General features: G+C 41.1%; 2 protein-coding genes across 7 annotated transcripts; one reads left to right on the top strand and one right to left on the bottom strand.

The window, feature by feature from the left end:
- Positions 1 to 2,068: 2,068 nt before the first annotated feature.
- LOC116246876 (5'-methylthioadenosine/S-adenosylhomocysteine nucleosidase-like) lies at positions 2,069 to 10,481 on the top strand. The gene is made up of 8 exons (XM_031618782.2): positions 2,069 to 2,244; positions 2,420 to 2,483; positions 3,678 to 3,769; positions 5,786 to 5,892; positions 6,687 to 6,761; positions 7,857 to 7,931; positions 8,578 to 8,670; positions 9,921 to 10,481. Exons 1-8 carry the CDS (start codon positions 2,178 to 2,180, stop codon positions 10,116 to 10,118), a joined length of 771 nt encoding a protein of 256 aa, XP_031474642.1. The 5' UTR covers positions 2,069 to 2,177; the 3' UTR covers positions 10,119 to 10,481.
- Positions 10,482 to 11,193: 712 nt separating this feature from the next.
- LOC116246874 (uncharacterized) lies at positions 11,194 to 18,809 on the bottom strand. Of its 6 annotated transcripts, none has more exons than XM_031618778.2 (14): positions 18,539 to 18,809; positions 17,312 to 17,539; positions 15,809 to 16,062; positions 15,527 to 15,584; positions 14,635 to 14,765; positions 14,330 to 14,549; positions 13,951 to 14,215; positions 13,790 to 13,853; positions 13,623 to 13,698; positions 13,450 to 13,516; positions 13,260 to 13,320; positions 12,800 to 13,099; positions 12,481 to 12,684; positions 11,194 to 12,119 (listed from the first exon to the last, which is right to left on the bottom strand). In XM_031618778.2, exons 2-14 carry the CDS (start codon positions 17,388 to 17,390, stop codon positions 11,727 to 11,729), a joined length of 2,172 nt encoding a protein of 723 aa, XP_031474638.1. In that variant the 5' UTR covers positions 17,391 to 17,539; positions 18,539 to 18,809; the 3' UTR covers positions 11,194 to 11,726. The 6 variants fall into 6 exon arrangements, with proteins under 6 accessions (XP_031474638.1, XP_031474635.1, XP_031474639.1 ...); XM_031618775.2 differs by having other exon boundaries at positions 17,312 to 17,534; XM_031618779.2 differs by having other exon boundaries at positions 11,194 to 12,113; positions 17,312 to 17,534.
- Positions 18,810 to 20,864: the final 2,055 nt, after the last annotated feature.

Raw genomic sequence — 20,864 nt, 5'->3', positions numbered from 1 at the left:
GTGGGTTGTCATTGATTTTATTCGAGTCGAAGAAACGCGGACGTTGCTTGCAATCCTGAATTGTCGGCTGAAACGGACGTAATTTGAAACAATATTGAAAGGTTATTCTACCGATCTTTTTGAATTAATTATGAAAAGAAAAGCACGTAATTGAGAATCTGACAGTTGGGCATCCTTTTGTTTATAAGCAAAGTAGTGTTTGTGAAAGTCGATGTGAGTCGGTCTGAGCCAGTCGAATCCTTTTTATTCGATATACTTTCCCGTTCGAAAAGCAGAAAACATCAAAAAAGTTTACGTTACGTTCTTTTATGCTATCTTTGTTGTTTCATTTTCTTTGTCCTCTTTGACTTTTCAGTTAAAAATGTATATATTTTAATTTGATTTGGTCCCCGAAAGATTCCACTCCCAAATTGCTTCAGTCAATTCTCCAAGTCTGACCTATTCAATTCAGAAACCAGTTATAACAAGGCTGGATTCCACTCAGAAACCGGTTTTAACAACGTTGGCCACAAATCGGAATTCTCTCTTCAAATATCTAATAGACTGTTTGTTCCATGTGAAAGAACCCTTTGGTCGTATGCTACCTACCGCGAGCTTAGACGTGTATTTGGCTTTTATCTTTCAGCTTTTGTCCCCCGTGTTTATTTGCTTCTCGTCGGGTAGAGCTCACCTACCAGTAACAATTCAACTTGACTTATTGGTGTAAACGAGAGTCTTCCATTGACTGGAAGTGCAGCCGGCCACTCGTCTTCCAGAAAGAGACGTCCAGTTACAATGATCTCACGTCCTAAAAGCCACGTTGTGCCGACAGATGCCTCCCTTTGTCCTAAAAGCCATCTTCGCGTACTCTACATTCTTGTTCAATGAAACATGATACGATTATAGATGCTGTTTATAACAATTAAATACTTGGCAGAATCGCATCTGTTTGTTCATCAGAATAAAAACATGGCACTTTTGGAACATATGTTATAAGAACCATTTTCCAAAGAAGAGAGTTGTTCTTGTCAAACACCACTCAGAGTTTAATGCTCAAATTGCATCTATTAGAATTCTTGCCTGATTGTGTAAGAAATTGAAACGATACGAAGTTGCTGGTTTTGGTATTAACTTTCACGTTTCTTGTTCAAAGTATGGTTGAAGAACCGGAAATTCTAGTTCTATTGTAAGTTCTCATGTTCTACCCAAAAGCGGCGGTGATTTCTCCTCTTATTTAGCTGAGCGTGAATCTACTTGCAGCAGCCAAATAGTATGACTCGGAACAAGTTCTTATTCTGGCAGCTGATACAAATCAGTTTTGGTACACATCAAAATAGTTGGCAATTCATGTTTTATTTTCTTATTGGCCTTTAAACCTAAATCAATGACATAATACTCAAATATCCCATCAGGTTGGTTTTAATGATTGTGTAGATCGAGGAGACACATTCAATTTACGGAATCCCACATATACAGATAAAACGAGGAAGAAGATTTATTTGCGTGCAGGCTTAAGCCTTTTTCTTTTTTCCTTTGATAGCCACTTGAACAACATACAATACTTAACCTTAATCAGAGAGTTTGCAATCTCTTTTCCTACTTAAGAGAGGTAGAAAAGATTTTTTTTGTACGTTGTAAAAAAAAAATGTTTTTCTTTTCCACTTGAACATATTGAAGCAAATTTGATTGAAATGCCCTTTATCGGAGGATAGTCCGAAACCCTTTTCAAGCTGAGTGGGGTGTGCGACATGCCTCAACTATAATTTTGCTCACCCAATATTTTCTTTTTGTTTTTTCTTACATTTTTTTATAATGAAAAGTTCAACTTTTTAAAAGTTTAATATATTCAAAATTTCTTATCAAAAGTTTGAGGCATTATTAAGTAAAAATCTTATCGATTAGTATCGTGAAACGTTAGTACTTCATTTTTCTACTGAGTGGGGCGGTTGACTAGGATGGAATGAAATACTACGGTTGGAGATTTAAGATCTAGTTGACACGTGGGACATTATGATTGGTGTTCGACGGCCATTCTTCAAAGCTCGGGACCCGGGATCGCCTACTTCGCCAGCCTAGAAATATCGAGAGCCGCCAACATTTCCCTGTTTGAACTCGCGCCTTTTTCGGGATTATTCTTTTTCGCGATCCCCCGAGATCTCCCCCCGCTCGGGAGCGATCTACCGATCGATCGACTGGCCATGGCTCCCTCGGAAACCGTATCGGCGACCCAGGAGAAGCCTATCTCCACGATCGTAATCATCATCGGTACGGTTTCCTCGCCCGATCTATTTGCTCTTGCCTACGACTTCAGGCGTCCGTCTTTCTTGCTGTTTATGTTCTTTTGAGTTCTGGTTTTTAGGGTTTGCGTTTTGCAGATCAGTGGATTTCCTTATTTTTTTTTTAGCTTGACTGAAAGCTCTTTGTCTCTGTCGTTAATTAGCTATGCAGACGGAAGCGCTGCCTCTTGTGAACAGTCTTCAGCTTGTGGAAGATAAGAACCCTGTGTGAGTTCTTCATTTTGCGTCATTCTTCTTCATGATTCCTGTTCAGTTCATTTGTCTCATTTACTATAACCGGCTAATAGGCATTTCGATCTTCTTGTGGAAGAAATATACCTCGTGGTTCACTACTGTCACTAAAGTTTTTCCTGTAAGCTACTATTGGATATTCTGAAATCTAGAGTTGCTATCTTACAACTGTATCAATTGTATGTGAAGAATTGTTTGTGTTTTTCTGGCAAGCAACATAAATTTGCAGTAATCTATAGCATTGAGCTGAAACTATTGAATACTGGTTAAGAGTAGACAGGAAATTCACACCTTCTCCATTATAGCTATAGCCACAAATTTGGCTCTAGTTTGAGTATGCTATTTTGTCTTGTGGGAACCTTTGCATCAGCATATCATACGATCACTTATCATGATATTAAGTTTATTAGTTCTGAAAGAGTTTCAAGAAATTTTTAAGTCATTAAAGCAATAGAAGCAGCATTTTACTAAAACATCTTTCTTGGGAAATTTGTTGATGTCATTAAATCGGTAGACGCACCTCTTTGTTATAAGATTTTCACAGCAGTCTTACATTTAGACTTTTGAAAAATGATAAATTTGGACCAGAACTGAACTTGGAACCGTCAAGCTGTCATTTGTGGGAAGGGAGCAAGAATGTTCACTGTGTTCTACAAAATGCCTTACGCAGTTAGCATATCATATATGGTGGTCAAACCAGCTTATGGAGATGGCTTATCATCCTGCCTGCTTTAGTATGTTATGTAAAAATTCATATTACCAGCTCGACTACACGGCCTATCTATTCTCTTTGCCCAACCAATCTCATTTTGCCTATGGATCTGGAAAAAGATTACCAATTTATCTTTCAACATTGATTCCGATGGTTCAGACATCGTTTTAACAATGTAAGAATAACACTATCTGCTAGTCATTAAGTATGCACAGTCGGTGGCCCTTTCTAAATTGGTAAAGGTGACATTTGATCTTGGCTCGGAAGTTTAATATTCAGTTTCATTTTTAGGCATTTTTCCTCTATGTTCTGCTGCTTTCAGAAACTTGATCAGTGTCAAGTGATATGAATTTGCTTATGTCTATGGTATTAGAAACTGATGTTTGTCTTTTTCTTCTTCCTATTAGTTGGAAGTATTTTGGTCTAACAAAATTTCCTTCCCTTCAACTGTATTGCAGGTTTCCACAAGGAGTTCCATGGGTTAGATATGTTGGTTCTTATAAGGATCTGCAAATAAATTTAATTTGGCCAGGGAAAGACAGTCTTTTTGGTAAATTTTTTTGCATTTGTACCTTATGTATTATGCTAGATTAGTTTATTCATCTTTGTGGAGGAAAAGCATTTCTCTTTTAGATATTATGAACGAGTAAGTTGTGAAAGAATCTTTCCTGAGGTGATCAACCTTTTCAAAGAACGTGTTTAGGGGTCATTTGTTAACCTTAGATCTCATAGCAAAGTTGGATCTGATGGGAGACCTGAAGGCACAACAAACGCCTGATTTGAAGTCTATAGATTAGATATCTGTGAAGGAGTTGAAATCCATGGATCTGAGGTGCATCTTTTTGGGAAGAAGGGGAGGGGGGGGGGGTGTGGTGGGGGTGGGTGGGGAAGAGTGATAAGCCATGGCGGGTGATTCCATAGTCTCCCACCATGTTAACAGCGGCAGTCTTGCCAAACTTCAACTAGTGAAAACAACCATTTCCAACCCCAAACCAGAAAGAGAAAGAAAAAATGGGGAACCCTAGTTAAACTAAACTTCATTGGGCACCAACATGCTTCTACATGATCCAGCATACTCCTGCCCAATGCGCCTAGCCAATTGGATATCCTTGGACATCATCACCCTCTTAGCATGGATAGAGCTAATGATTTGTGTCCTCAAATAGTCTGACAAGGTAAGCCTCCACACCTCTTGGAGTGCCGTGATAGCACTGCTTTGAACTTTTAGATCCATTAGGAAGTCTCATGGATGAGACACTGGATCAAGTAGCTTCTGGATGAGGAATTTGGTCCTCTTCTGGTATTTTCAGGTTTTCCTTAGGTTGACAGTTCGGACCTGAGGCTGTGAGGCCTCTTGACTCCTCCAGTCACGAGAGCAAATTTCTAGGTGGCCTTCGTGGTCAACCGCTTGCTGCCAAGGAGAGAGAGAAATCCAAAAGTCAGTTAATGGGGGCTTCTCAAACGAGGAATTTGAGAAGCTCTTGAGGATATAAAATTGCCTTGGATCTTAGATCTGAGGCAACCAAACATGCCCTTACTAAGGAAGGAGTCACCTTGGACCAACCTTAAGACTTTCCTAGGAGGCTAGGACAAATCAAATACAAGAACATTACCCAGTCGGACAGGAGCCCCGACTTAAACTCCAATAGGTAAAGGAGTACAAGAGAGGCTAACCCAATTCCCAAAAGCCAAAAGGATAGAGCAAAAAAGGTTGCCGGTCTTTCTGAGATAATTCTGTCACCTTGCACATTTCTTGCGTTAAGTTATTTATGTCAAATATTAGCTATGATGAAAAATGTACCCCTGAAAGAAATGGAATTTGTTAGAACTGCATATTTGGGTAGTTTTAGAGTTTTGACACTGGCAGAAAAGGGAAGTTGATTGCATCTTTCCAAAAGTAAAAAGGTGCATTTACAACTTTCCTTTCAAAAAGTGAAAAGGTCGTTCTTGTCTTCATAAGACAACTGATGTATTTCAAAACTTAAAAGCATCAGTAGCTGTACATGGAACTAAACTAATTTTACTCCCTAGCGGAAGAAATGATACACTATTTTTCATATTTTCCTTCCCTTCTTTGGTAAATCATGAAGGCGTGGTACGGGTGGTTTATTTAGTTAAAATATATTCTGAACCAATTGTGTTAATCAGATTTTTAGGAGCTTCAAAAATCAGTGACACATTTCGGCAAAAATAGTGTGATTTGCACTCATGATTTTATGTTCAGACCATTTGATCAGAAGGAAAAAATTATAAATAAACAAGCCATTCTGATTTTATTTGTCAGTCAGATTGTTTACTTTGAAGTTTTACGTGGCTTGATCTCCCACGAAACTTCAGCTGCAAAAGGTTTTCTATCTGTTCAATAAAGCATCAAACAACACTTGGTTGAGAAGATCTTTGATTGTTCCATACCTCAGATTTGGAATCCTCTTATTAAAGGCTTTTGTAATTGCTGATACTAGATACAGCAAGAACACATTATTTGACGTATATTTCTTGTTATGTGTTTGACTTGATTTTGGACATTTAGTAGCTGATTACAGGCATCACTTTCTTCTTTTTCTAGGGGTTGATAGCGTTGGTACAGTTTCTGCCTCTCTAGTGACATACGCATCTTTCCAGGCCTTGAATCCTGACCTCATCATCAATGCAGGCACTGCTGGTGGCTTTAAAGTATGTGTCTCCGTATTCTGTTGACCATTTATCTAATTTGCTCTGCACAGTCCCGACAATTTAGTAGATGTACTTTCCGTTCATGATTTTGCTTTCCTTGCATACAGCTATCTGCCCATACAGGCATGTGACAAGAGAAGTTTTGGCTAAAAATTATCTATATACTTATTTAAAATGTATTACTGTCTCTTTAGCTGATATATCAAATATCAGAAAGATAGGGTTCACCCTTTCATAGTTTAATTCCTTGGGAAGTTGGGAGGATTATTATGTGATTTAAATCCTTGCTTATGACAGTTTTCAACTAAAGATTCTAAATTTCGTGACTCTGGAGAAGTGTAATTATTTTTATTTATTACTTATATAAAGCTGTAAAGTCAAAGTTTTTCAGAACAGATTTCCCATGTGATCATTTAAGTAGGATATTTTTGTAACAGTGTCAAGCTGGCGGCATTGGTATAACGTGATTTTTGGCAGCGCAGAAAACAAAGACAGTAGTGATTGGAATTTAGAAGATACTGCAAGGCGATAAGTTTGGTTAAACAAAAAATAGCTAGCAAGGCAAAAAAGGAAAAACTAAAAACAAAAACAAGACATCCATGATCCATCACTTGCCCTGATGCTTTGAATAGCAACTCGCATGGATTTTACTGCATTATGCTGACCATAAATTTATTCTCAAGTCTTGGTTGTATATTGTAAAATGTAACTTGATATCACTTATTGTCGCTCGCACATTATTGAATAGGCTTCATTTCACTGCCTTAGCTTTCATTTTCCTTTATCCTTTTCAGGCCAAAGGAGCAAATATTGGGGATGTCTTTATTGCTACTGATGTGGCATTCCATGATAGGAGGATTCCTATTCCTGTAAGTTCCCGAATAATATTTCTATGTTGTACTGTGAATGGTGGACAGTTTTTAAGTTGATGGTCTTAGTAACAATTATGGAGCAAGAGAAGAATCATATTGTTTAAAAAGAAGGGTAAAAGATTATTTCTTTGTCAAATTCCTACTTAGCCTCCTTGAGCATTCGGTCGGGTGCATCGCCTTCAACGATTATGAACCATGGGGCTCATAAGGGAGCAAATATTTTTAGGAAAATGGTCATTAGCATTGGAGAATTTAAAAGAAGGGTTTCCTTTTAGCAAGTCTGGATATTTCTGGTGAACTGTCTAAAGAAAAGAAGGAAAAATTTAGATAGGAGTTTGGTACGCTTTCACCTTTTTCTAGTTCTAGTTTGGCCCATCAAGTGTACTAGTTTACCGTATGGGAGGATCATGTGAAGCTACGGCTGTCAAGGATGTGGAACTGGCATGCAGGATTCTCTTGATAATACTGCAGGGCCTTCGGGAGGATCAATTCGAGTCATGATTTTGAAGGCAGAGAACAAATATGTGATTGTTGTGTTCTCTATAAAGAAGTGCTGTAAACTGCATAGTTGGCAAACCCATGACTCAGACTCAAATCGGCAAATGACCAGGTCACTGAGTCAGCGAGTTGACTTGTCGATTTGGTCGAATATTCAAGTAACTATAATGTAAATCAGCACAGCTGGATCGAGCAAGTCAGGGGCGAGTGAGACCGAGACAAGGGCGAGCCGGCCCAACCTTGACTTGCGGCTGGATTCCTTGGCGATCCGAACTGATTCGGTTGATTTCCGAGTCAGCTCGACGAGTTTGCCAACTATGATAGACTGGCCTGGTTTGATACTAGGTTTTCAGAGCTCAAATTTATGGTTTGCAATGCATGACCGCTATTACTTGCTAATTTCTAATATTTGTGCTGCTTTTCTCCAACATTGCAAGATATGGTGTTCTGAATCTTCTGATTGTTTGCTGTGCTTCGTTTAGGTCTGTTGTGTAAGATTGATTTATAATAGCATGTTCCCATGAATGAGCTATTTGTTGCTTCATGAGCTAATGTGTTTACATAAAATTTGCAAATACTAACCTCATATTTCAGGTTTTCGACCAATACGGGATTGGAGCACGTAAAACATTTTCTACCCCAAATCTTTTAAAGGAGTTTGACCTGAAGGTGAGAGTTTTTGCTGACGTGTTGGTTTATCTAATTAGGTTATAGCTTTGGCTTCATCTTAGTTGCTTGACATCACAATTTTTTAAGCTCGCTACTCAGATATATTAGAATCAGGCTAACGTTGGATGTTGTAGGCTGTAGCTGTAACAGCAGAAAAAAAAAAATCAGATGAAGAGAAAAAGAAGGCAGAGCATAGTGCAAAAAGATTAAAATCATTACATGTGACACCCAGTTATGCAGCAGAACAAATGATAGGTTCCACAAAGATTCTCATTTGTGAATATTATGCTTAAGCTTGGCTCCCATATTTCGAGAATGATCCAGTATTTGTGAATATTATGCTTAAGCTTGTAAAAATATTGATCAAAATTAAAAGTTGTTGAAATCTGAAAAGAAGCATAAAAATATGTTTTAAATACTTTTTCTTGAAAAGGGAATGGACATGACAAAAGAGCGATCTTTTCATTTTTGGTGATTCAAATATCACTATTTTCCCAATATTTTCGTGTTTTTGAATAAAATGACGAATTTTTGACAACTTGGAGGCGAGCCACTGTGTGAACTAATCATGCTTAGCTTTTAGACCTATTTGTTACTTCTGAGGGAGCTCATCTGAACAGATGTTCATGTCATCCGTGCTTTTCAGTCTGGCAAGTTGTCAACCGGGGATTCATTGGACATGTCAACATACGATGAAGCGGCAATTCTTGCCAACGATGCTACGATCAAAGATATGGAGGTTAGTTTAATGTCAGAAATCAAACCTCTTAATCAGACAGCTCTTTCCGAATACTTACGACATTCTTCATTGGTAGCACGTGCTTATTTTGGGCCATCACCAAGTTACCGTCGAACATCTTTTAGTAATCCTCTTAGTTCACTGTTCTTGCAATTCCTCGTTGAACACAAACTTGCACTCGTCATGATCCTTTGGGACTTAGGCTCTACAGGTGCAAAAACTGCACCATCTAGCTAGCATCTTCTCTTACTGTTATTAATGTTTCAAGCTTGTGGTAAACCAACACTAGGATCAATTTAAAAGATTTGGACACATGGTATTGGTTGGATTCGACCGATGGAGATGCTGAAGGCATCCTGGAGAGCAGTGGAAATGTTTGAAAATGGTTAAAGTATTATTGTCATTTAATTTGCAGAATAAAATTATGAAGGTACTTTAGGTCAATTGATTAGAAGAACAAATGCCTTTAGAGGATACTCGTAGGGGGCAGAGGAGGTGGTAAGAAGGGAATTATGAAGGACCTTGAGGTGAAGAATTTCCCGACCTTGGCATGGTTCTGTCCTTAAAAGGCATGGAAGCATATTCTCTTCCAGCTAGAACCTTAACCACTGCCTTAAGGGTTTTGTCTCCGCCAGTTCAACGCACGGTACATAAAATAATATAAAAAAAGTTGCTGAATAGTACTGTAGCGTCCCATGATTGTCGCTGGAACTACATCAGATTCTATCTCCCACAGATGCTAGCATTTCTGTCACCGGCAGCACTTGTTTAGAGTGCGATGTGGGACTCTTGATTTGTTTAGAGAAGGCATGTCAGGTTGGTGGTTTGCAGAACTTCTTGCTCTGCTTAGAGAAAACTAGTGCCACATAGGCACTTCAAATAGGCTGCCGCACTCTACCTCCTCGTGCACTGGGTGTGGTTAGGTTACTTTTTGTGGCAGGCTATCGTTCGTATACGCTAATTCAAAATGCATGTATATGCATGCACACATTCCCCAGTTCTGGCCACGCTTTTCAGAAGGATGATGCATCTACACCCACACTTGTGTTACTTGGTGACAAAATAATCATAATAGACTGCGAGGTACTCTGTCTAGCTTCTTCCACTTATACATTACATGCACGTATTTGTTTATCATGTTATTCTTTAGATATTATGAACACACACTAAGAACTTACGGGCATTTTTAGCTTGTCCCTGTTCTTGTTGAAGCATAAGAACCCTTTTGTACCTTATTTTTTTCGACTCAGGGTGCTGCTGTTGCATATGTAGCCGATCTTTTTTCAGTTCCTTGTATTTTTTTGAAAGCCGTAACGGACATCGTCGATGGGGATAAGCCAACACCAGAGGAATTCCTGCAAAACTTGGTTGCCGTAACGGCAGCGCTGGACCGAACGGTCATCAAGGTTGTGGACTTTATAAGCGGAAAGTGCCTATCTGAGCTCTGAATGTGCATCTGTATTTCCGGCCGCCCTCCTTCAAGATCCTGCTATGCTCGACAACAGCACACGTCGATGCGCGCCACGGACGGCGATCGAAACTCATCGGTTCCTTCACCAACGCATTCTCCTGTCTCTCTTGGCTGTGATCTTGTTGATTTCTGTTCACTTGCCTTGTCGGAAGGCTGCCATAGATTCACCTCCCTTGCTTCACAATGTTTCTATTATTATGTAACTGCAGGCCTTTGATTTTTATCCCAGCCTGCCCACGTTTTCTTTTTCTTTTTCAAATGTGGAAAGGACGATGTTTTTAACTTTCCATAGGTGGACATCAAGGGGTAAGGAACAAAGCTGTTTCTTCCCCTCCCGACATTTTCAGTTTCCAAGGTCTATCGAGGTGTGCGAATGACGGGCTATGTTGCAAGCGAACTGAAATGGAACACAAATGTCGGTCCCATTTTCCTGCAGGCATCCTAGTCCGCCTAAAAAATGTGTTTTAGAGACATCTCAAACCATCAAGATTCAAGAAGCTGATGTTCCATTCGGTAGTCTCAGTATGGAGTCGCTCCCATGGCGAAGGGACCTTTGAGGGCTCACACTCAATCCGCCTATATCTTCTATTTAAACCTTTCCATCTCTTACTCGGCTAACAAAGTCAAGCTCACTGAATCAGATGCCGGCAACAGAAGCACGCATAAAAGGTAAAGGTAGGACAATGAAAAAAATAGCATCTTTAATGATACGCCCTATCGGACATTTAGCGTTAAAGAAAAAGGGAAAAGTTAGAGAAATTATTATTTTTCACGCGTAAAACAATCTTATGTTTGAACCTTTTTCCCTTTTGTAGGTTCAAGTAAAGGGCAATCCATGAAGTTAATTGGAGAAATTTCAACCCATGTCCTATTCCGTCACTCCTTGAAAAGTTGAGCCGTATTTTGGTAGCATCTTGATGATAAAGCTGTTGATTATATTGAAGAGGATGGCTGAAAGGCGCAAGACAACCCCAGTGGTGGAGCCACATGCACGTGACCTTGTGCAGGCAGGTGCCCACATTGTCCCTAAATTTTTTTTTGTTTCATATGGATGATCTTCAATCGTTTATTTATTTATATATTGGAACTTGGTGCGCCTCATTAATGTGCATAGTGCCCTCAATCATTTCATTATGCATTCGACGTTAAGGTTTTTGAAGTAATGCCACTGCACAAGAAATTTTTAATCTCCGACTCCACCACTGACGACTTCCACATAAGCTCCTAAAGCCGCAGAACGTGATAACATTCTGAGACTAAGCATGAAATGGAATATACATTGTTGACGAGGGCTGATTTCTACACGATTCATTTCCATACATCTGCCCTGCCGCTCCAGCATATGCTTTGGTGCCTTTTAATACTTCTCGAGCGAATAAACATCAACTTGCCCGTTCTCCCCGTCCGATCTTTAGAATTTGCCATCCAAGTGATCCGAACGGAACGCTCTGTGACGTCCTCATCCAGAGATCAAGAGAATCAACCTCCATGATAGATGCTTTGACTAGGCAGACGTCGCAGTGTCAAAATTGATTTCAGGTAACAGCATGTCCCATTAGTTTGTAATTTTGTATGGATGCAGATTTCACTTACGATCACCATTGCTCAGAAGCTGCAGTTGGGATGGACCCTCCGACCGGAAAATTTGCTGTCGCTGTGGCGGGGGCTGCTGGTTCTTGTTCCGGGCTGAAGTCAAGGGAAAAAGCTGTTGGCTTTGAGCAAATGTGTTGCTCAATGGGTCCAGCAAAGACAGAGGCTGGCTGCTGGGGAGGAGAGAAGCCACGTCGTTCCTTCCATTTGACCACTTTGGAAATTGAGCAGCTTGATGGTATTGTGCCATTTGCGACACCCAAAGTTGCTGCTGCTGCTGTTGTTGCTGCTTCCCCGCCGGAGTAGTCGCTGCAGTAGCCGCGAAATGAGGGTTGAGGAACGGATTAGCAATATACTGAGGCAACTGTACCTGAAACTGAACCTGCATCTACACAAGGTGCCATTGTTACTTTCAGCAAGAGCATTCACATCCCATTTGCAACAATTTCAATCTTAGCGAGCCCGACAACTCAGGGGGCTTGCACTAGCAAGTCTAGCATATGAACCCAACTGTCCAGAAAACTTTTGCCAAGACAATTTCTGATGACAGAGTAATACAATATCAGCATCTTGGACACATGACTGACTATTGCCTATTCATTACAATGTTCACAAATATCTAGTAATTGATCTGCTTTCGGTCAAGAGGAAGGTATCAAACGCAGAATTTTATGAGACATCTGGTGATAGACATGACAAATATGTAGGCCATAAACTATTCGGAGAGCCATAAAAAAATGTGTGCATACCTGCTGGGAAGCAGTTGCTGCTAGTTGCTGGTCTGTGTACCCCGTGTGGAGCTGTGCAGGTTGGATGGAGAAGGGCGACCGGTGCTGGACAGAACTCAAGAAGGAAGAAGGGGCAGGCAGGGTGGACTCTACTGCGCCAGAGTTTAGTCTCCTTAATTTAGCTCCATCACTAGCACTTGGAGATAGTGACAAAAAGTCGATACCCTGTGACGACCAGAAATTTCAGATACCAAGGGCAGGTTCACAATCACGAAACAAGTAACAGACAGGAAAGACAAACCGGAAAAAAGAAAAAGAGAACAAACCCCCCAAAAGTTACCTGTGTTTCCCCAGACTGTACCCCATCGAAAGCTGGTATTTTCCCTTGAATCAGTTGGGAGCACCCGCTCTTTGGATTCCTTTCGACAGTAGAATGTGCTGTTGGGCTGGACGAGATGCTGTGATTATAAACAGAGTTGGTACCAGTTTTCTGGGTATCCCCGTTTACCCTTGATGGTTGTTGCCAAGAGAGAACCGCCCACGTGGGAAGCTTGCTATCATTTTGGTGGCAACGTATAAAGTGGCATAGATGCACATGAATAGCACATCGTTTCCATGTCTGCTTTGCAGAATCTGGACACTGCAAAAGGAAAGAATCCCAACGAAATCAAACTCGGCCATTCTTGCCTAAGAATTTCAAATCAAACAACAAAAAATATAAAGCACAAAATATTACAGGAACAAACAAAATAAGGAACAGTAAAGTGCCAGCAAGCATAGAGAACTATAGCAGTAATTACCTTTCCAGTAGAAACAGCAGATTTTGAACCTCCCAATGCCGTGGTCTTCGTTGAAGACAGTCTGAGAACAAAATATATGCAAGTGAAACACAAACGAAATGTGACTTGGTGGGGGTGGTGGGCGGGGGTGGGAGGGTGGTGGGTGTGGGTGGGGAGGAGAACAAAAACGACGAGAAAAGCTGGGAGGTACCCTGATAAATCCAAATCAGTGTATGAACCGTAGTTCATGTTGTGGCTTGAAAGTGGAGGAGCAACTCCTAAAAGTGAAACATTATCATAAAAGGGACAATAAGAGGAACCCAACACAATGCTGCACAATGCCAGAAAATTCAGAAGATTCCATGTCCATCTACATTTTCTAACCTGGCATGCTCCCAAGGGATGCACATGTCTCAAGGTTTTCAGAAGGCTCCAACCTTTTCACAACGAAGATTTCAGACTGCAGAAAATCAAAGAAATTAAATGGAAAAAGATATGCAGGCGAAGCATGCGCAGTAGGCAGTGTTTTACGGTAATTACAGAATGCTTACCTGCAGAGGTCCTTTCTCGGCTTGATCTGGTGGAAGCAAATCAGACATGGGAGGTTGTATCAATCTGAAACAACAGGGACACATTATGATAGAAGGAATATATTAGGCAGAGATCCAATTTCTTCTGTAGCCAGAAACATACAAATCACCCAGACACCCACCCTTTCTCAGAGTCACCACGTGGAGGCACCGGTACATTGGAAACATCAGTTAATGGTAGCGCTGATGATTTTTTCTCGAACTGAGTATTGTTATGTGGATCCAACTGAACATGGGACTCTAGATCAAGCTTTTCAGGGAGAGGGATAGCAGCACGAGGTTGGGCTATAATGGTAGTAGGATCTGCAGAAGTTTTAACGTCAACAGGATTTCTCAATACATCATCAGTAGACGCATCAACCATCTCCTGTTCCCTCTTCTTAGCATCTGTATAATATATAGATATATACACACACATTTTTCCAAGATTAGCTCGTGGAATCTTCATTTAAAATAAGGAAAAATAAAATACAGAGCACATTATTGATAAGTCAATCCAACCTTCAGCAGCAGAATCAAGAGGCAATCTATTAGGTCTCTCCTCTGGCGAAGGCAATGGTTTTGTTTCTTCAATTTCTGTCTCTGCAGTTTTGCTTCTAACAGGACTACCAGTAAACATTCTTGACAAGTCATACAGAGCTTCTGCCACTTCTTCTTCAGTTTTTGTTACCGCTATGGGAACTGTTGTCCTTGGGGATCTGTCCATTGCATTGGCCTGCTTCTGAAAGCAACAATATCATATCCAGACCATCAAAATATAGCTATATATCCAATCAAGACATAAGAGGTAAGCCAGTCATACCGACCAGGCTCTGTCTAGATTTCTTTATGCCATTTGAATATCCCATGGGTGTCAATCTACTTCCACTGGAGCCATTGCATTTCTTTGATTCCGGCAATGGTGGGGAAATAGATTCACGATTGCGCTTGTTCATAGCTGCATTCAATTTACCACAATGCACATAACTCAACTATTTATATAAATAAATATCCACTCAACAAAAAAATAGTACCATAACACGCCTTCTTGACACGCTATCACCCGTGATGAATCCCAAACAATCACAGGTTCCAACGGTTATCTCCAATAAATTGTTTCTCCCAGATGTGAAATAGAATTGGTGGTGTAGGAACCCGTTAGAGTCGCAGTGTCATACTTGAGCAAAGACTTCCAAAGAACGCTATGAAATGAATTTATTTTATGCATAAGAAACAAGGAAACTATTCCAACGGAATAACAGACCTTCCCAGCTTTTGTCTCACAGCAGGCCCACACAAGGACTGGAAACAGCTTTAGAATCTTTTAGTTGAAAGAAAAAGGCTATTTCAAGGGTATTATCGTCACAGACACCAGACTTATTCGTCATTCCTTTTTCTTTATCTTTTTCCTTTTCAGCCATTTTTTTGTCAAAGAACGGCGCGAGGCTTGCCACCAATTCACGTGACGAGTGCGTGGAAGAACGTTATAGACACTACATGGACCTCTGTGACATCCATATCATCAAGATCTCAGTAGAATACAACACTTCCCGTTAACTGGAAAAACAACAGGTTCGCTCCTATCATGCTCCTGGACGACAACAGACTAAGGAAGCAGCCATTGCTCTCGAGACTCGACTCACCACGTTGGTTCACCAATGAAAGAGAGAAGGGGGAAGGGAAGAGCTGCTTCATCACGTCCGTAAAATCAATACTTACCAGACCGCAACTTCCGAGGCACCGTAGCGGGATCAACCGTATTACAGTCGTCCAATGCCTAAGCATAAACACGAAAACCAAGAATGATGAACAAGTACCTCAAAGACCAACAAGTCCAAAAGTTGTATCAGACATAAACAAAAGGAAAAAATTGCAGAGCAAGTAAAATCCTGATAAATAAGCATCCGGGGCTCGCCAGAATTCCCGGAAAAAACAAATGCCTAGTGATGGAGCACCTCCAGAACATAAAAGAGCGAGAAATAAGGAAAAGACCGAACTGACCTTTCCATGATTATGGATCTTGGCCACCCTCTTGGGTTGCCGGGTGGCCTCTTCTCCCTCAGAAACATCGACCATGTCACTGGCGACAATCTTCTCCTCCGTGTCGACGTCAGGGCTAGACCCGCCGGCTCTATGAGCATAAGACGCCTCTTTCTTTCTTTCTGCCCCCTCCACCACCACCACCTCTTCCTCCTGCCACCTTCTGGGTTTCTTCTCCCGGTCTGCAAAATCTACGGCCCCTCCTCCATTGTAGACTACGAAAAGGAGCAATAAATAAGATAACCAACGACAAAAAGGACGGCAGCGAAAGAAGCAAGACAAGAAGGCTAGCTCCGTGTAGTATATGGCAGATAGGGAGAGAGAAAGCAGAATGTAAAGGACAGAAAAAGAGGCAAATAAAGAGATAACGAAGAGTCACGCAATATCTGCAGTCTATCGCAAGTTCGCTCGGCGAGAAATACGACAGGGTGTTTTATTTTTCTGTCTTTTTTTTTTCTTTGGCTGGGGACGCATAGACCCTTTTACAAGACTACCCTCAACTGCGTTCTCAAGGCCATTTTTTACCACCTACTAAGGAGGAGAAGGGATTGTGCCCCTGCCCCCATCTGGCTTGACGTAGATGCACAGGCGGTGAAAATGTATACACTAATCCAACAAAAAAGAAAAAAAGAAGACAACTGTCAACCCTAAAGGTTCCAGGCATGTCATGATCGATTCTTAACCCCAAAGTGGCGTTTATGGCCCACCATCTCAAATCTGGAGAAATTATGGCAGAAAGGGTGGGGGAAGTGAAGCCAAAATTCGCTCAATTTACAAACCAATCAACCAGAAAAGCGCGTGTCGTAAAACACTGCCCACAAGATGATACGAGGACCAAAGAAGGAATACTCGCATTTCATTAACTAACCGACACAAGAATTCATTTCTCTCACACCATCCTGCGTTTTCACCTTCTTCATTTTCTTTCACTTTTTTTACCCTTTTCCAAGCTTCCTGTTCAGTCCCAACTCTGAGGGGGCGTTCTCCATCTACAGTACAAATCCAAAGGGATGCATCCGTCATTTACATGCACCTCCCTTTCCTCCGGGATCCTGAGGCTGGTCTTAGAGAGAGGAGCTCTAAGTAAGAAGAGGCGGATAGTTTCCGTCAAACGATAAGCGGCCCCACAAAACCAGGGATTCCCTTGAAGTTCTAACCTTCTCCTGACTTGACTCTCTCCCCTTTTTCCACCAACAAAACCCCATGTTCCACCAACAAAACCCAGGGAAGCCGTCATGACTCTTGAGTTTTTTTACAGTGAATTCCGTGAAAAGCGTCGTCAAGCGCACCAGAGAGAGAGAGAGGAGGGGTGGGAGTGTGTGAGAGATGGTGTAGAAGAGAGAAGCGAAGACAATTAAAAGAGGGTGGAACAGAGAGAAGATGAAGAGGAATCCAACATATGTCCCCTTCTTTTTCTCCACTTTTTTTTATACTCGTTCCCTCCCTCTCTCTCTCTCAACATACCGGAGACAATTTTGGATCCAGATGTCGCAGAAAGCCGTCGCCTCAGAGGATACTTGGCTGCGTTTCCACGCTTGTCCATTCCTTTTCCTCTTGTTCCCTCTCTTCACCGATGTCCATAAAGGCGTAGAAGCAGATACGCCGAACAGGACATCCTCCTCTTCTTCGTCGCCGGCTGCATCCTGGACTGCGACGCCTCCTCTTCCGCCTCCTCGATCTTCAAGGCCTATGCTTTTTTCGAACACCAAGAAAGAAAAGAAAATACGACAGCAATCAGAACCCCCAGCGCTCGGCTAAATAATTCTAATAAATAGACAAATTCCGTGCCTTTCCCCGCCTAAGTAACGTAGATTCATTGCTTTTTCCCCTCTCTTTTGCACTAAACTACCCCCAAGAATAACATATGTAATGTGCTATCTCAAAATTTGGGCCTCAGCTAGAACAAACAAAGGTAAAACAATAATGGGAAAATAAAAAAGAGATCGTCGTCACCACCGTCCTACCAAAATCTGATTGTTGAAGACAGAAAGATCAATGACGATTGACAGTTCGTTCACAGAAAAAAGAAAGTAAAAAAAAGGGGGGGGGGGGGGTGGTGGTCGTAAGAGGGAGAACTATCATCATCAACGAGAGGTCATATCATGAGGTCGACCCTTACAGGCATTGCTTCTTCGTTTCTTTCTATTCAGAGGCAGGACATTAGGCACTTCAAAATCTTTTCCCCTACCGCCAACAGAAAAAGCGTCAAACTTGAAATAGGCGTGCCTCCGAGAGGTCGAAACTTCCACAGATAATACGAAAGAAATCAAAACTCTCCTACAGAAGGGATGTAAAAATAATAAAGACGGTCATGGGTAAAAACTTATATCTAGATCACAAGAACTCCTAACAACAAATGAACGATTTTACATGATAACAACAGAAATTCTCAAATAAAAATGAGAAGTTAAAATGCAAAGTCTTCCCGGACCGTCACAAAATTCAAAGGAAAGAAAAAGACTAAAGAAAAAAGAAATGAAAAAGAAAAGGAATAAACCGAAAGCTGACAATCTGACATCGCTCCTTCGCCTCCGACTGCAAAAAAATCAAAGGAAAAGAAAGAGACGGAAGGCAAAACGAGGAAAAATCGGAGATCTCTCCGACTCGAAAACAAATTAAGCCGGACAAGGAAGAAGAAGAAGAAGAAGAAGAAGAAGAAGAGAAAGAGAGAGAGAGAGATTATTAGAATACCTACAAAGGAAAACAGCCGTCCGGCGGACAACCATCGCCCGATTGTTCACAGGAAATCCCTGCCGTCCAAAGGATCTTCCAGAAAGAAAGAAAGAGAGAGAGAGAGAGAGAGAGAAGAAGAAGAAGCTTCTGCAGAAGAATGGCGTAAGATCGACGGTCAGAGAATCTTCCGGGCAAGGAGATCGACGGTGCTCCTCTCACTCACACATTCACGGGATTTCTTCACTCTTCTCCCCGCTCGCTCTTCCGAGAAGACAGAGCGAGCCCTCCCTTCTCCCCACAACCCTTCCTTCCCCCGCCTTTTATACCCGCCGAACCCTCGGCAGACGTCACCTCGTCGATCGACGGTGGAGACCCCACGTCTTCCAACGCCCTAGCGTCTCCAACCGTCGGATCCACCGATGCGGCAGTGGGCCCGCGAGAACATCAGACAGCTGCGTCCTACGTGTCTCCCACGTCGGACGTAGTCTGGTCCGCCACGGGCCCACCGACACGTCAGCAAGAAAATCGACGGCTGGCGTCAGCGCCAGGTTTCTTCTCGCGCCGTTCGATGGCCGCGGGCGGTTGGAGGCGTCCTCGGGCCCACACGCCGACCAACGGAAAGCCTCGGATCTCGATCGGACGGCCAGCATTTCTCATCGATCGAGATTCAGGCGATGGACTGCGACAGAACGAGCTCTCCCTTTGGAGCCTTTTGGGCTTTGGGCTTCCCACTCGCTAGGGCCCCCTGAAACAATCTTTTATTTTCATTTACCCCTAATTTTATTTCGTCTCCAACTTTCCTTTTTCTACCTTTGAAGAGTTAAAAACACGTTCATTTTTGAATTTTTTTAATTTAATCACAATGATTATAGACAATACCAGAGATTAAAATTGAAATCAACGAGGGTTGTTTGATTTTGTCGGATGATTAAAAAAAAAAAAATGTTTCTGAAACCGATGTTTATTAAAAACACCATAAACCATTGATAATGCTCATGTCATGTGAATGGAAAGTCTTAATGAACTAATGCCCCTTATAGAAAAAAAGTTTTAATGACTTTTTTTTTTGGGGATTTTTTAGGAACATAAAATTCTCCCATAGATAAAAAGCTTTAGTGATTTTTTTTTTTTTAAAAAAAAATTTAGACATATAATAACATACGGCAGCCATCTGATTTGAGTGTAGTTTTATTCTACCAACAAAGTTATGAGCTCCTTTCTAAAAGTTTGATATTACTTTTATTTTGAAGTCCCAACTCAGTTCTTATATCGGCAAGCTTCTGATTTGGAGTGTTAATATCACCGGAGGAGTTGATTGTCTCTCTCTTTATGTATAAAACAAATCCTTAAGGCCATCCGACCGATTTAGTTAGATTCGGATTGTGTTTTCGATCTTGAGTTTGCGGATGAGACCGGAGAGGTAAATTTATACGATTGATACAGAAATCTTCCAAATTCGACACACCAATTAAATTTAGTGGGCCAATTAAGATCTATGGTCTTTCAGGGATTGAAATCTTCGAGGGGCCAGAACATTGAATTTTTCTCATAGAATTTCAATGTATCCTTCTACAAACTTATGGATTTGAGTCGCTCTAGTAGTCCAGCGTTCGGAACGAGTGACAGTCATATCTGAATTCAAATCTGAAATCTGATTTTACAAATTGAAGTAGACATAAATCTGATATTTGAATTCACAACCAGATCCAAATCCAAAATTTAAACCAAATATGGCTGACTTTCGTAATATAGGGGCCTCGGATATAGGATACTTGTTTAAAACTAAGTCCAATCCAAATCTCAACGGCCCATGTAGACAAATTTACTAGTTCTACCTCTGGATTTTCTTGTTCAAGTTTGGTTAATCACATTCAAATCCTCTGCCAAAACAGAATGTCAGTTGATGTCAGTCTCAGTGAGAGTTAGATCCAACCCAATTGTATCCCTACTCTTTGTAAACTGGATCTCACAACAACAAGCATGCCTAATGTCTCAATCCAATATCTACGTTACCCAATCTCGTTTCTATTTGGATCCAGATTGCGATCAAATAATCAAAAGTTCCAGCTCTCATTTGGACCACACGAAATTCATATCCATTCGAAGCCATATAATGAGTAAGCATTAAAAGGGGATGTTAATGGACCGGGATTCGCATCATACATAAATTTATTTCTATGTTTGATGCGGTTGGATTCAAACTCTACGTACAAAATACTCCCTCATGTTTGAATGTTTGCCTTTAATCCGATGTCCATCAGATTTGGTAAGAAAATTTTACACGGAATTCAAAATCTAATGATCTATTTTTTTTTTTCCTTGGGCCCAAAGAAGTTATATTTTG

The sequence above is a fragment of the Nymphaea colorata genome, chromosome 2 (genome assembly GCF_008831285.2).
Source record: "Nymphaea colorata isolate Beijing-Zhang1983 chromosome 2, ASM883128v2, whole genome shotgun sequence".
In the NCBI taxonomy this organism is placed as follows: domain Eukaryota; kingdom Viridiplantae; phylum Streptophyta; class Magnoliopsida; order Nymphaeales; family Nymphaeaceae; genus Nymphaea; species Nymphaea colorata.
Note: the sequence above shows the minus strand (reverse complement) of the source record. Positions and strands in the feature narration are given on the sequence as shown.